Below are 16,203 nucleotides of genomic sequence, written 5' to 3'. Positions count from 1 at the left end.
ACATGGGAAAACAGAATGTTAGAGGTCGAGCTGCAGGTCAAAACTGGAAAACTAACAGATACAAAGGCGGTGGGTATCTACCATCATTGGGGCGGTTCTTTAGAAGAGTAACACTGAGTGGCTTCTCCAAGGGTTCGCGTCGTTGAGGTGGGGGCAATATTTCCAACTGGTCTCGACTGTTACTCCTCTTCATGGGTTCTTCCTGCCGCTGATCGTACCTCCTGCGCTCATGGTCACTGGCTAAATTCTCTCTGCTGTAGCCACGAGCAGGCACTGGCCTGTGCTGCGTATCTGGACTATGCGATCTGTCCAGTGTATGGTCGCTGCGGTATCGCCTATCTGGACTTTGCTCTCTGTCCAGGGTGATTTCGCTGCGATAGCGCCGATCTGGACTGTAGTTGCGGTCCAGCGTGCGATCGCTTCGGTAATGCCGGTCCGGACTGTGGTCACGATCCGTCTTGTGGTCACTTCGGTGACGGAGATCGGGGCTGCGCTCGCGCTCCAGTATTCGGCCGCGGCTGCCATCTCGTCTGTACTGTCTGTCGGGGCTCACGCCTCGCTCCATGCTCCTCCCGCGGCTGCGCTCATAGTCACGCTCACCAGGATAGCCGCCACGCTCCCGCTCCAAGCTGGCATCACGATCAGGGTAGCTGCGCCCGCTGTAGATGCTGCGCCGGTCCTGCTCGTAGTCGTAGTCATCGTTGTAGTCGCCACTGAAAACACGGTCATCTGGGGACGGGGCGCGTTTAATCAGGTTGACAGGAATTTTTCTAGCTCTCTTTACTATCTGATGAAGGATAGGAACAAAAATAAATCATTCATTCATTAAACGTTTGTTTCAACATTCTACAAAAAGTTCTTGGTCTTTATTACAATTAAAATGACAAATAATTAAACAATTTTCACTCACGATTTTGGCTACTTTTCCACATTTGCGAAGAGTCTGCACTGCAAAGGAGTGTGGGACACCGTCCATGGGCACAGCGTTGACTTGCATCACTCTGTCATTTTCACTGTACATCATCATGAAATACTATTAGGAGACGCTCTTACACTTCAGAAAGTGACTATGCTCAAATCCAACAGTTCAGGAATGTCACAAGTATCAGCACTTTGGTGCTGACATTTTAATCAAGATTAAAAATGAGAGCACGAATTAAACATTTGAATAAATGTTGGTAGGCAACTATACTACAACAAATACTAAGCATGTGAATATGAGGCACGCGATTGGCTGTCAGCTGTTAATTATCTAGTCGTAACATTCTAACACTGTTTCGAGGTCAATACAGCAATAGCCCTGGGTAAAAACCGATGCAAACCTTGCTTCTTGTGAAACATTCCTTACCCGGGGTTAAAAGCAGGATTTTGAATGACAATAACTTGGGTCTAACCACAGTGTGAAAAGCCCTTTTGGGATTACAATTCTATTCAAATGGATGCTTTAAATATTTCTTAATAACTTACAATAACAAGCCATCTGCAGGACCCCCTTGCAGCACATCAGATACGATAATTGCCATTTCTCCACTTTCTTCGTTTGGGTTGTCCCGCCCTCCAGAGACAGCAATGCCAAAGCCCATCTTGGAGTCCTATATCAAGGAAAAGTGTCCATTTTAAACTTCTTTGCTTCCATTCCTAGAATACCTATACTATATTTAACCAGTCAAATCCATGCAGATGTACAGGCAGCAATAAACATTTAATAAGATACCTGGAATTAAATTGATACAACAGTTATATTAAAACAAGGAAATGAGCGATTCAGTTCACTAGAATGATGATACAATGCGTTTTCTGCAGCAGTGGATGTGGATCTGCCACTGCAATCTTCATGTTACACAACAGATCTAATGCTAAAGGTGCATAAACTGCACACTTGACATTTAAGTGGGGTTATAAATCCTTTTAATTTTATTGATTTTGATTCTGCTTATTGATTCTGCTTCTTATTGATTCCTAGTTAACCTTAGATTTAATTCACATTTATTCCAAGTCTTTTTGCAAAACATTTTGTTGCAGCTGAATACCACAAACAAAAATCTTCAGGCTAAAGAACCTACACAAGGAACTTTTGCCTAAGGTTTTAACAAAAAACTAAAAAAGTACAGCATAATCAACTAGCATAACTATAGATATATAGTATATAATAAACAGTAATCAAATAAGAACAAATAAACAATTAGTAATAGCACAAATAATAATAATAAACATAATTTGTTGCTCTGCAGACAAAGGTCCTTTAGGGTGAGGTACTCACCCGCTGTAGGGTCACAGTGTACTGCTCCCACACCGTCTCCTCCATGACTGGGTTCTAAAACAGTATGAACAGGCTTACATGTAGGACAGTGATGGACAGAGTCAAGTTACAGCAAGTTACAGCAGATCAGAGATATACTGAGCAAAATCTGCAGCGTGGTGCTGCCACAGTGAAAAACTATATGAGCGTTTCTCTTCCAACGCAACTACATGAGGTAATCTGAAGACCTAATGAACTGACTGAACTGAGGGTCTGAACTCAAGGAAATTGAGAGAAAATTCTTCAAAAAACTGATTATCATTGGGCTACACATAGACTGCTGGGAAATAAATGATTAACAAATGTATGGCATGACCCCTTTAAAATAATAAGCCTACATTATTTGAAAGTAATTATGGCCTCACTTTATATTAGGTGGCCTTAAGTACTATGTACTTACATCAAAACATAAGTACAATGTACTTACTGTGTTCCAATTGTATTGAAAAAGCACTTTTGCTGATATTGAAGTGGGATACGGGTAGAGTTGGGGACAGATGTGGTGATATGGGTAGGGTATTAAGTTTAAGGGTAGGGTTAGGTGTAAGGAAAGTGCCAGCTGTGTAATTACAAACGTAACTAAAGAAATTAATTACAAACGTAATTACATGCAGGTATTTTTTTAAATGTAAGTATTATGTAAAAACATGTATGTATACAATAAGTGCATTAAATCAATTGATTATTAAAAATGTTACTGAGAGCTATATGAGAGCCACGTGACGTCCCGTGCCGTGGAGTGCCTCTAGTTACCTCTTCATCCAGCCGTGCGCAAACTGGATGATTATGACTGTTGCTCTATAATCTCCTCAGCCAAATATGAATCCCAGTATTGCCCTAAATAACTCAACTCACAATCCACAATTGATGCCTTTTAGCATTTTATGCATAAATAAAGGATTTATATACCAGTGTGCGCACAGCTGGATGAAGAGGTAACTAGAGGTGATTCACGGCGCAGGCCATGGTTATAACATTTATTACAAATTTCTTGTTTTTTTTACACTATAATCTAAAATTACATTATTGAACAAGTTCATCAAAACTAAATTTGCAACACCTCCAAGGCACACTCTTCATGTCTTCATAATACATGCTTGCACTATGCACCTAATTGATCATGCAATTTCTAAGGGTGCTGTATTGTTATAAAAAGTTGAGGATGTCACAAATGTACAACAGCTTAGCTCATTGAAATTTTAAAGTTTTGCACAAAACAACATTTCAATAAAACAACAACTTCAACAGTTTACTCTCTCTTTGATATTCTAATTGCTGAACAATTCAAGTGCTCAAATGATCTTTAGCATTTTTAGATCACTGGATTGAATGTCAAGCATTACCTGTTGGTCTAGTGGTAATGTTTTTCGATTGAAAGAAAGGGATTTTTGGGTTGATACTGCCCTTTTTTGTATGTTTTTTTTTTTTAAGCGTTTCTTTCATTTTTACTAGCATCTGTAAGGAAGCAAAAGCACCTTGAAAGCATTTTTGTAAATAACCACACTTGCTTAAGTGTTTAACCCCCATCATCTCAGTAAACCGCTGATTCTTATGCTTCTCTAGTCTGAATTGGAAGCACCTGTTACATCTACCCAGAAAGCAAACTAAAACATCATTTATTTTCCTTACCACCATCACAGTGTGATTATAAACTTTGGAGACAACTTCTCAACTCAAATCCTAAAACTTGGCCAAACTCAAAGCAATTTCTACATCAAAGTATAAAATGCATCATGTATGCTATTAGTGTATTGCAATTCTGACAATAAACTTAATTTAATCCATTAATAAACTGAATGATTGCAATCACCATAATAACCAAACATTTTACATATTTTTCTGTTGAGTTTTAAATCATTTTCAGTTGTAAAAACCCATTACTATAGTAAATAGCTGTCAAGTTACAGGTAGATGGGCTCCACTGTATATTAGGTGGCCTTAAGTACTATGTACTTACATCAAAAAATAAGTACAATGTACTTACTGTGTTCCAATTGTATTGCAAAGCACTTTTGCTGATATTTAAGTGGGATACGGGTAGAGTTGGGGACAAGTGTGGTGATATGGGTAGGGTATTAAGTTTAAGGGTAGGGTTAGGTGTAAGGGAAGTGCCAACTGTGTAAATATAAATGTAACTACAGAAATTAATTACAGATGTAATTACATGCATGTATTTTTAAAATGTAAGTACAATGTAAAAACATGTATGTACACAATAAGTGCATTGTATCAAATGATTAATTAAAATGTTAGTACATAGTAGTTAAGGCCAACTAATATAAACTGGGTCCAGTAGATGTTTAGCATATTTTTTACAACAAAAAACAAGAACAACGCTACTCTAATGAGTACCTTAACCATACTTATACCACTACTAAAAATGATGCCATTGAAATGTGCTGACAGTAGATGTAAAGCCATTTGGCAAAAATGTAATAGCCTTAGTCAGATAAACAAAAACAAACAAACAAACCAAACTAAAGTTACATTCCACCCGAACTGCACAAGACAGGTGAAGTTGTGCAGGGGAGAGAACTTAAAAAGCGCGCTTACGATGCCCTGGAGGATGCGAATGGCCTTGATAGTGTGCGCCCATTTCCTGTGCAGTGAGAGGACCGTCTTCATGTTGTCACCTCTCCCGTGAACACAATGTCTCTGAGCCAAAGCGAATCACCCCTCAGCACAATGCATCTGTCTGCCTTTGACGTAAGACTGATGCCGCTGGCCTACATTCAGCGCAAATCCCACTGTCCACAGCGGCCCACGGCAGCCACAATTCAAAAAAACGGGACAGCTGAGAAGCTGTCTACTGCTAAGGTATTAAATTAAAATTGCATTTAAATTCATCAAATGATACAGCTCTATCTGGGTTGACATTAAAAGCTTTGTGTGGCTTACGGAAGGAAAGCAGCACCTTCAGCACGACGACGCTTTTGGATTTTCAATTTTTTTTTCCTTTTTATGTGCAGGACTGGTAGATTAGCAGTGATTCCATCACTTTAATTATAATTTAGAAGGATTATGGGTTTGGAGCACCTAAGCACTGCTATTTTCTAAGAGCAAAGCCAAATAGAATTGAGCAGCATACAGTGATATTACTATATTAATAAATTGTGCAGAACTGTGTATGTATATATATATATATATATATATATATATATATATATATATATATATATATATATATATATATATATATATATATATATATATACACACACTCCCACATGATACTATATACATACATCAAAATTTACGTACAATGTGTTCATATTTGTATTGCTGTACACGTCTGCTGATACTGATACGGGTAACGTTAGGGACAGGTGTGGTGGTGTTGGTAAGTTTAAGGGTAGGGTTAGGTGTAAGGGAAGTGTCAATAATGTAAATATATATGTAATAATCACAGATTAATTACATGCAGGTATTTTTTTTTTAAATGTACAATGTAAAAACATGTATGTACGTACACAATAAGTTAATCTAATTATTAATTTAAATCTAAGTACATATACACACACACACACACACACACACACACTTTGTATGTATTTAATAAATTGTGCAGTGCATGTCATAAACGTTCTTTGATCTACAATGGCATTCTACCTCAGCCTCAAATTTTATCCAGGAAACGATTAACGTGTGGCATATGAGCTGCCCTCAATTCTTTCTTTTTTTTCTGTGCTAACCACACAGATTACTGAAGAATGATGTCAAAGAATTGATTTTCACTGTAACTAAGCTGGTATTGTTGCGTTATACAGTAGCAGGTCCCTGAGGTCTCGGTCCAACACCACAACTACAGACTGACTAAGGTACCCTGGTAAAGGACATAATTCGCTCTTTTGAAGGGCATTAATGAGATCAGCAACTCTCGAATAATATCTTTCAAATATAAACTGGACAAGACCTATATCTCATATTCACTATAAACTGCCTTGAAAGAGTACCAGCTAAGAAGTTTGGAGAAAACTTAAAATAATTTTCTATTGATCTTTAAGACCTTCTTATCTAAAGCCTTTTGCTTGAAAATAGTTATTAGATACATTTAATTGTACATGTATAAATTCTCACAAAACTAAAAATTAAATTCAATACATCTATGAAATGGATGAATTGAACCAGATATGTAAGGAAAAACAACCAACAAGTATCCAGCTTACATTTATGTTAATTTGTGTATATATGCGTGTTATCAGTCATAGTTTTGCTGATCTTTTTTTCAGCATACTGCTGGATTTGAATTGTGTTCAAAAAAAGCACTTCTTTTGACAGGCGTTTTGCACACGCAGCTGACATAAACCATACTTTCAAATAAACGGAAAAATATCCTTATGTAATGATTTCTGTGTTGACAAATCTTTAGCGTTGTTTTAACCGTCTGGGTTCACATATAACACGTCCGCTTTTGTCCGATTCGCGAACTAATGACTCATTTGGACCGATTCATTTGAATGAACTGATCTGTCCAACACTGAACTCACGAATCAGTGTGTAATAATAATTTACTCAACACCTCTGAAATGAGAATTAAGTGTGCTTAACCCATTAAACAAGAGGGGTTAGTAAGAATTAGTTTTAATAATCCACAGTATTTTCATGTATTTATTTTGAGCATTTATATTGATAATGTGTAGTAAATTACCAAAACAACGCAAGTTGTTGATAGCCAATCGTTTTATTAAATTGTATATGGTAGAGAATTAGACTATTTGTTATTACATTTTTAATGCTGCTTTTTAATAATTGTTGGCAAAATAATTAATTGGTAAACCATGCAAACTTTGTAAAAAGAGGAACTAAAGAAACAAAAATCAAGACATCATAATGAGATATCAAAATTAGATGAGGTCAGCATTTAATTCAGCAAAATGAAAAAAATTGCATTTATTTTACATTTATTGTCAGTATTGGGCTCACAGATCACACTGGTAGGTATTTTTACTGTTGGTGTGTGTGTGCACGTGTGCGCATATATGCATGTGTGTGGATGACCATGTCTGGTCAGCCACCACCGAAGACCATTTCTGACCCAGGAAAAACCCTGACTAGTATGTAGGGCTAGGGCAATATATAGAAATCATCAAAATATTGCAAATGTATATATCGCAATATGCATATCGCAATGGCACGCAATATCTGAAGGATTTTAATAGGCTACTTCAACATTGTGAAAGTGTACGTTTTAGGTCAAAGCTGAGACACATAGCAGAGAATAGACTGGGCACACAACTGTTACTTATGTGACTTGCTTGACATTAAAAAGAGATATTAAACACAATGACTTGCGAAAAACAACTTCTTGCAACCTCGCGCTGTCTGACACACACCGAAATGTGCACATAAGCTGCCTCTCAGAAAGTGTGTGATCCCTTCAGTTCAGTTTCTTGTCTGCATTATATTTTTTTGTTTGTTTACATCGATGTTAAAATTATATCGTCAAATTTGTGACATAATTTTTTTGCTAAAACAATGTTGGTCACTTTAAGAAGTTGTAGCGATACTTTCTTTTCTCAGAAAGAATGTGAAACATATAAATGGTATCACTAGAGATAATTGAATGTAATTTAAATAGATTTTACACACTAATTGCAATATCGTATTGCATATCAAATATTGCATTATTTAACAAGGTATTGCATATATCACATTTTTCTTCAATATCGCACAGCCCTACTAATATGAGTTCGGTAGGACTTGGTTTTTGAAAAAAAAAAAGTTTCTTATGCTCACCAAGGTTCCATTTACTTGATTCAAAACAGGAAAACTGTAATATTGTAAATTTATATTACAATCTAAAATTTTTTTGTTAAAACTTTATTTTGAAGGTCCCCAACTGACTAGAAGTAATTTTGAAACTGCGTCAGCTAACCCAAACCCTAACCTAACAGTCTACTAATACTCTAATGGGAGCATTGGTGCATTCAAGTCATGTCGTAAAGATCTATTAATGAGTTGAATGCACATGAACGTCACCACAAAGTTGCAAATACAAGTGGAAAGTTCGGGATTTTCTTTAAGCCCCGATCTATACGAGTTGAGGGGGTGTCAGTGAGAAACGTGGCGGAATCAATGGATGCAACGTCTGTAGTTAAATACAACAGGTATTTAGCTGTGACACTGTCAGGCTTTTTTCAACAAAGTAAGCTACCATTGTAATTTAACAATTAGTCTAATATGTAATGATACGGTTTACAGTGGGTTCATAGATTAATTAAAAAGTTTAAAGAATTAAACTCACATGATGCGCATTCTTTGTTCTAAGCAGAGTTGACAAGCCTTGCTGACTGTATTTTCATGAAATTCATTAAAAATAGGTGCACTGCCATCTTGCGCCGATCAAAGAGACTTAAACGCACATGATGTCATAAACAAGATTTCTCACCTCGTAAATACGAACATACCCGGAGGACTTGAACGCACCATTAGTTTACAAGTAGGTGCATTACTTATAGTTAGTAGAATGTCTAAAGTGGACCAACAAAATAAACTTTAACCGTTTTTAAAGTATAAAGTTTTAAATAAAGTTTTTAGTTTATGCACAAAAGGTAAATTTTGAGCATCATTTCTACATGATCCTTCGGAAATCATTTTAATATGCTGATTTGATGGTCAAAAATGTTTCTTATTATTATCAATGTTGAAAAAAAGTTGTGATGCATTTTTTTCAGAATTCTTCAAATGAACAATGTTTAATATAACAGCATTTATTTGACAGAAAGAATATATATATATATATATATATATATATATATATATGAAAGAAAGAAAGAAAGAAAGAAAGAAAGAAAGAAAGAAAGAAAGAAAGAAAGAAAGAAAGAAAGAAAGAAAGAAAGAAAGAAAGAAAGAAAGAAAGAAAGAAAGAAAGAAAGAAAGAAAGAAAGAAAGAAAGAAAGAAAGAAAGAAAGAGGAAGAGCCACAAGGCAACCTTTGAAGATATTCACAGCTAGATTTGTCCTCAAGGCATGTGAAAGTCAAAAATGTATAGGAACACAACCAAGTTACTACGCACTGTCTGTCAAAAACAAAACACTGCATTTTACACACTGGGAAAAATCACCTCTACAGAGTAAAGTGGTGCTGACAGAATCACACCAGCAGGATGTTACTGTGCAACAAGGATTGAAAAAATCCCAACAAGACATAAGGACAAAAGACAGAAGCCAAAACCTCTAAATAGGCCTATATAATCTAATAAAGTGTATACTTTTTATAGACATTTGTAGATTAAAATTTAAAGCAATATAGTTCAAATCATTACACCATTCGTTGTGAGCCAACACGCAACATGCAAAACACACTGAAGCGTATATGCTGTTAGACAGAACAGGCACAATGTGTGCAGACAGCAGCAGCAGACAGAATTCCCTCTGCATTATAGATAAGCAGCTTTAGTGGTCTGCGTTCCTTCAAAAAGGCTGAAATCACTGAACGACAACTTCCAGTCCAAGTTTCTAGTGAAATATAGAAAGTCTCATTTAAGATGATGCATAAGAGACATATGATGAGTGTTACATAAAGAGCAATCCAAGTCAATCAATGTGCAAGCAAGAAGGAGAATTAAAAAAAAGGAGAAGAAAGAGAAGAAGAAGGAGCAAGTGTAAATTTGGAAGGAGAAGCTTTTTTGGTTGATTTTCTTTTCAGTTTGGTGTAAAAAGCAAGGAAAAATTAAAAGACTAATAAACAAGAAAATTACTAAAATCTTAGATACATATTAACCAAAGAATTAACAACTAGCCTATAATTCCATAATATTGTGAAGTGTTGCAGATTGTGACAGATTATGATGCTATTGTAAAACTGGTGTGATGGGCCCTCTGCTGGTGACATTTTTTTTTCTTCATTAATATATATTTTTTAAATATTAAATAAAATAATGAATTATATAAGATTGAGCACACTCAATATTAAATAATTCATAAAACACAGCAAAACAAGCATCAGCTTTTCTGTGCTTACATGTGAAGCTTAGGCTCCCTAAAGCTGCTTATACAAAAAAAGGACATTAATCAAGGCAAGGACTAATTTATTAAAAACGCTGGTAGGTTAGTACTTTATATATTAATTGACGATAAACAAATAATTTGCCTTTTAAAAAAAATTATCCGTGTCGCTTGTGCCGTCATAATTCTGATTCAAACACTTTAATAAGCACTGGTACACAACACAAACTGGTGATATATCGTGTTATACTGAAAGGAGGTTTAGATATAGATACATTATGACCATCGCTATATGTATTACTGAAGGAGGAAGCAGGCTAGGTGGTTATAGTAACACAAACTGTGCAGCTCAGCGAAAAGAGTTCAATGTATAACGTACGCCCAGTAAAATTAAAATGAACGAACTGAGCCAGTTTTAACAGTAGGCTACTCACATGATAATAGTCCAGAACATTTCTACTCCGAAAGAGCCGTCGATCCACAACAACGGGCATCTCTCTAAACTCTGTTTACTAAGAGTTTAAAATAGCATGGGCTGTAAATGAAACCTCTGAATAGCGACAACACAGGCGCTTAAAACATTCAAACTATTGTACTGTAAATCCCGAACGTACCAATAAATCACGGAGGGGGGGGGGGTATATAAAATAAAGGCCAGTGTATTTGAACCTCTAGTGAATATGAGATTATTCCCTATTTCTTCATATTATAATGGCTTTATCTTGTAAGATAGGTGTAGGTAGTTAAACATATTTTGAGGAATTAAACAACGAGAAATGCTGCATTTTTTTTTACAGCGTGCACTACGAGGTACAATAGACGGTCCCAAAATCCCTTATCTATTGATTTGCATATCGACTGAGGCTTTGCTCATGAATATCAATTAGGTCGTGGAGGCGTTGCTCAGCAACCTTGGAGCGTCCAGCCACGTAACGTACGTAATTAATATTCCAAAGTTAAGTCTTTCCCTACTGACAGTCTCATATTTGCTTTGAGATTAGAATCTAACCGAATGGCTTAAACGTTTGGAATTCCAAACTTCGTAACGCCCTGCTCGGACGATTAGTTTTACATGGAGGTGTAGGGTATGGTTTTCATTACAAAAGCATTTCTCCGATTTTAATTTTGCCCGAATCGACCAGTAATTTAGCCTAATTTACGGACGGCGTTCACGTGACAGTAAAGATTATAGCGTCATTTGATCATCGTTGTTCCCTTCTATATTAACTGCAAATATGTGTACAAAAGGTGTTTGTTTCTCTGATTTTTCAAGTCTCTAAAATGGGAGCTAGACACGGAACCATAAAAACGAATAGAGTATTTTTGTATATACAACGTATTTAGAAAAAAATACTTTCCTGAAGTAATTTATTAACGCTTTATGTAAAATATTATTCAATGCATGGTATAAATAAACACAGAAGCACAGCATGTAAAAAATAACTGGACTGGCAGTGGGAGAACCTGAGGTTTATATTCGCTATGGCAATGATATATGGCTATCAACAGCAAATATAAAAGGCTCCAAACAACGGTTTAAATTCATTCAGTAACTGTTCAGTGTAAAAATGTAGCTTTTAACATACTTATACACAATCGCCATCAAAGGCTGTGACTGTTGTGTTAATAACATCTTCAGTGACCAGTGACCAAACTGTACAAAAAAAGTGCTGTATGACCATACAAAATATTTAATTAAAATAACTTGCCTTCCCTCATGCACCTCACCTCTTCTCAATGTGTTTACTGGCGAGAGGGCGGAGCAATAACCTGTCACTCACATGAGATCCACCAATAGCAAACCACAACCATCCAATCAATTCCCTATGGACAAAATCAAGTCCCGCCCTACATTTTTTGAATATGGTAATCACACACACACACAGACACACACAGACACACACACACACACACACACACACACACACACACACACACACACACACACACACACACACACACACACACACACACACACACACACACACACACACACACACACACACACACACACACACACACACACACACACACACACACACACACACACACACACGTATATAAAAGACCCCATGAAATCAAAATGTATATATTTAATAATTGTAAATTTACATTTCACAAGGTTATGGGCTCCTATCGTTTGCATTCAAAAGTCAATAATATTGGGACAACATTATTTCTACATATTTAATGTCACAGGGTGGATATGCTTAATCTTAGCATAACAAATTATAAAAGGTCAAATTACTTCCCAATTTTAAACTTCCTCTGAAAAATTAAGCACAACTTCTTATATTAGGAAAAATATATATATATATAGTGTGTGAATGTGAAGACAAAAACAAATTTCATATTTTGAATAATAAAAAAACCCTAAAAAAAATACAATAAGATAAAAAGTAATAAAAAAATAAATACATAAAGTATACGTCGACAATTCACCATGACGTCACAACAGCAATAAACGTTCTTCCGGGTGGCAAAAGCCGAATCGTTCCTATGGCAACGCTAGTAAATTGCTTGGGATTCAGACATAGTTAACATGATTATTGAGGGACTGATTAATTAATTCAGGAGATAGCAATACATGAAATGCCTAACCTTGCTTCAGTAGATGTAGCGCTAGTCTAATACCATAATTTTTAAATGAGCCTCAGCCTACATTGAGTAGTTATTTTAGTGACTGTTGCTGTTTGACTTACAATATGTTAGGCTATCGTAGATGGTCTATTTCCCTGTTATCTAACTAAAAAAGGCTATGATCGTTTTCTGTTACTGGGTCGGGGTCGGATATGGCACAGACGTGAGCTTCTGATGGTCAAAAGGATAGCGTGCTGTAGACTAGTGCTACTCCGCTAACGTTAGGCATTCACTAAACGCGGTGATGATGAAGCCAATGTGGTACACACATCAATCATCCATCAGCCTACAACTTTGTTTTGCTTTTCTTATTTCTTCCATTGACAATTGATCAGAAGCCTACATGACACTAGAAGTTCAGTCTCTTCCTACTTTTACTTCAGGCAGAAGTAAAAGGGGTACAAAAGGGGTTTACTTCACCCACAGGTTTTGCTGGATATATTTACTTTTTTCTGAAGGAAATCGATACAATCCTACACCTTTTGCTGTATATCTGACGGCGCAACCCCAAACACAACACGTTTTCGTCATAGTTTCAACTTTAATCAACAACAATGTTCTTAACTATGTAACCGTTTACAGTAGCCAGCTGGATCTCTTTAGTTTGTCAATAGAAGCCGTTCGCGTTCTGCCACCCGGAAGTATCTTGGTGCCGATTGTTTACAAACATTCTGAAATGCCCTATATAATAACAACAATGATAAAATCCTATCATTTTAACTAATTTCTTTTAAAACCTTACAGAATTTAAATCTAATGTTGTACAAGTTCTTTAGTCTTACAAAACGTAAAAGGTAGGGTAGACAATTTCAGAGAGGCTAGCATTAGCAAGCTAGCTTTGAAAGCATGATATCCCACCCTCCCTTTAGAGTGCCTCTTAAGCCACACCTCCTTCAAAACACATAACAGAGACTCTTAGTGTTAATCTTATATTTGTTTTAATATTTAGACCAATTTTATTATTGGTCGGTCTAGGGGTGACCTATAAGGTCAAAGATTCGATGCATCGATATTCGGAGCTGGATTCGACCACGGATCTCACAGTTGAATCTTCACAGGTGTTATGAAACGAGGATCATACCATTTTGGCAATATGGGGGTGGTCAATATTTTAACGCAAAGCTCAGCACTGCGCTGACACACATCTTTAAAATTTGTCCCCTTAGGTATAATCGGCTTTAGAACGTGCATTTAAACACACTCAATGTGTTCTTTTTCTCTCTAGACAGTTTTTTTTAGGTTTATTTATCAAAATGTTCTTTTATATATTTGTGTGATATGTATTTCGATTGTATTTCAATCGCAGCTTTAAAATGTTATGAGAAAACGTTTTTACTCGCGAGGTAGTACTTTTTCAAATTTCAGGAACTTTCGAGGGCGGGACTTGGACACTGAACATGCTGATTGGTTTAGCATTTTATTTCAACTGACATTTTTAAAAGTCTTCTGCGGAACGGTCTACGTTCAGTAAATATCAGTCTTGCTCTCTGTCTGATGGCGCGCGTTCATCTCAGCCATCTCACGTTCAAATGTCCGCAATAGCTGATAATAATATACATTGTAATTTTAAATCTAGCTTTACAAGCTTTCTGAATATGATGCATGCTGCTGAATCTGCATATTAGTGCTCTTTTCTGTTGTTGTTAATTTCCTCTTTAGTAAATCTATACATAACCAGCAAAAGCAGCACAGCTTGAATCTCTTCCATGCTCGTTATTCATTTTTTTACAGTCAATTTTTCACCATGTAAACGACCTGACCGATTACTCTTAAGTGTGCGTCCTTACATGACGTGACAGCGCGCGCCACGCTAATGTTGACAAGAGAGGAAAGTTCATTTTTCTGAGGGGTAAACTTTTTATTTCGTAAGTTATGAAGATAATGTTGGAATAATGACAATTACAGCGTATATTGCCACAGGCAGTTTTTACTTTAAACTGCGCCTGACAGAAGATTTTTTTTTTTTCTGAGAAGATTATTACACTTTACAACAAATAAATAGCTTATATAATACTGTATTGGTCCTGGTGGCCGTTAAGAGTTGCTATGGCTACATTAAACACATTCCAGCTGGTGGAGAGGACAGCAAACTGCATGTCACAAAATGTTTGCAATTGTAAGTCATCACATGTAAACACCAGATCGGTTTAGATAACGTCTCATGTAAAAAGTCCAGTAAATCTTTCAATCGGTACAAAAAATTTCATTTTTTGTTCATTTTTGCGGTCGCGCAAAAATGATTAGTGTCTGTCACTGACTTGGAGGAGCAGTCGCGCGCAGTCCTACATCACTGGACTAATTTGCCTAATCTTCACGGAACTTTAGATCGCGGTGGAAACAAAAAGTTCCTGGTACAAATTGTTCCGGGTAATTTTGGTGGAAACGGGGCTAAAGATGATTCGACTATCAGTCGACTATAGAAAGATCCTTAGTCGGGGACACCCCTAGATTGCTATCAGGATGTGAAGAGCGTTTCAACCAGTATAACAAAAAGTGTTTATGAGCCTACCCTAGCTTTAATGGTGGATTTGTGTTTGGTGTATTTGGTAGGTGAACTTTTCAATCTAAACTTCCTTTATGAATTTAAAATATGTTAACATGGTTAAGATAAAGTCTTCAAATTTGCATGAAACCAAAGTTAAGATAGTCTTTTCTATAGAATAATATCTGTCTGCAGAGCCGCAGTTTCACCCCAGCCACGGTTTTGCCCGTGCATGCGCAGTTCACTACAGCGGTTTTGCCCGTGCATGCGCAGTTTAACTACAGCGGTTTTGCCCGTGCATGCGCAGTTTAACTACAGCGGTTTTGCCCGTGCATGCGCAGTTTAACTACAGCGGTTTTGCCCGTGCATGCGCAGTTTAACTACAGCGGTTTTGCCCGTGCATGCGCAGTTTAACTACAGCGGTTTTGCCCGTGCATGCGCAGTTTAACTACAGCGGTTTTGCCCGTGCATGCGCAGTTTAACTACAGCGGTTTTGCCCGTGCATGCGCAGTTTAACTACAGCGGTTTTGCCCGTGCATGCGCAGTTTAACTACAGCGGTTTTGTCCGTGCATGCGCAGTTTAACTACAGCGGTTTTGTCCGTGCATGCGCAGTTTAACTACAGCGGTTTTGCCCGTGCATGCGCAGTTCACTACAGCGGTTTTGCCCGTGCATGCGCAGTTCACTACAGCGGTTTTGCCCGTGCATGCGCAGTTCACTACAGCGGTTTTGCCCGTGCATGCGCAGTTCACTACAGCGGTTTTGCCCGTGCATGCGCAGTTCACTACAGCGGTTTTGTCCGTGCATGCGCAGTTTAACTACAGCGGTTTTGTCCGT

At 37.0% G+C, this 16,203-nt stretch overlaps 1 protein-coding gene across 4 annotated transcripts in view; it reads right to left on the bottom strand.

Moving 5' to 3' along the window:
• Positions 1 to 16,203, bottom strand: part of tjp2a (tight junction protein 2a (zona occludens 2)) — a 39,784-nt gene that overhangs the window by 11,147 nt on the left and 12,434 nt on the right. For 3 of the 4 annotated variants that reach the window (XM_067433168.1, XM_067433170.1, XM_067433169.1), the window contains 4 exons: positions 2,261 to 2,314; positions 1,468 to 1,592; positions 911 to 1,013; positions 82 to 787 (listed from right to left, as the gene is read on the bottom strand). In XM_067433168.1, the coding sequence (XP_067289269.1) occupies positions 82 to 787; positions 911 to 1,013; positions 1,468 to 1,592; positions 2,261 to 2,305 (979 nt within the window). In that variant the 5' untranslated portion in view covers positions 2,306 to 2,314. Of the gene's footprint in view, positions 1 to 81; positions 788 to 910; positions 1,014 to 1,467; positions 1,593 to 2,260; positions 2,315 to 10,679; positions 10,820 to 16,203 lie in introns of those variants that run through there. The other variant, XM_067433167.1, reaches the window with a different exon arrangement.

Source organism: Pseudorasbora parva, chromosome 23, assembly GCF_024679245.1.
Source record: "Pseudorasbora parva isolate DD20220531a chromosome 23, ASM2467924v1, whole genome shotgun sequence".
NCBI lineage: Eukaryota > Metazoa > Chordata > Actinopteri > Cypriniformes > Gobionidae > Pseudorasbora > Pseudorasbora parva.
Note: the sequence above shows the minus strand (reverse complement) of the source record. Positions and strands in the feature narration are given on the sequence as shown.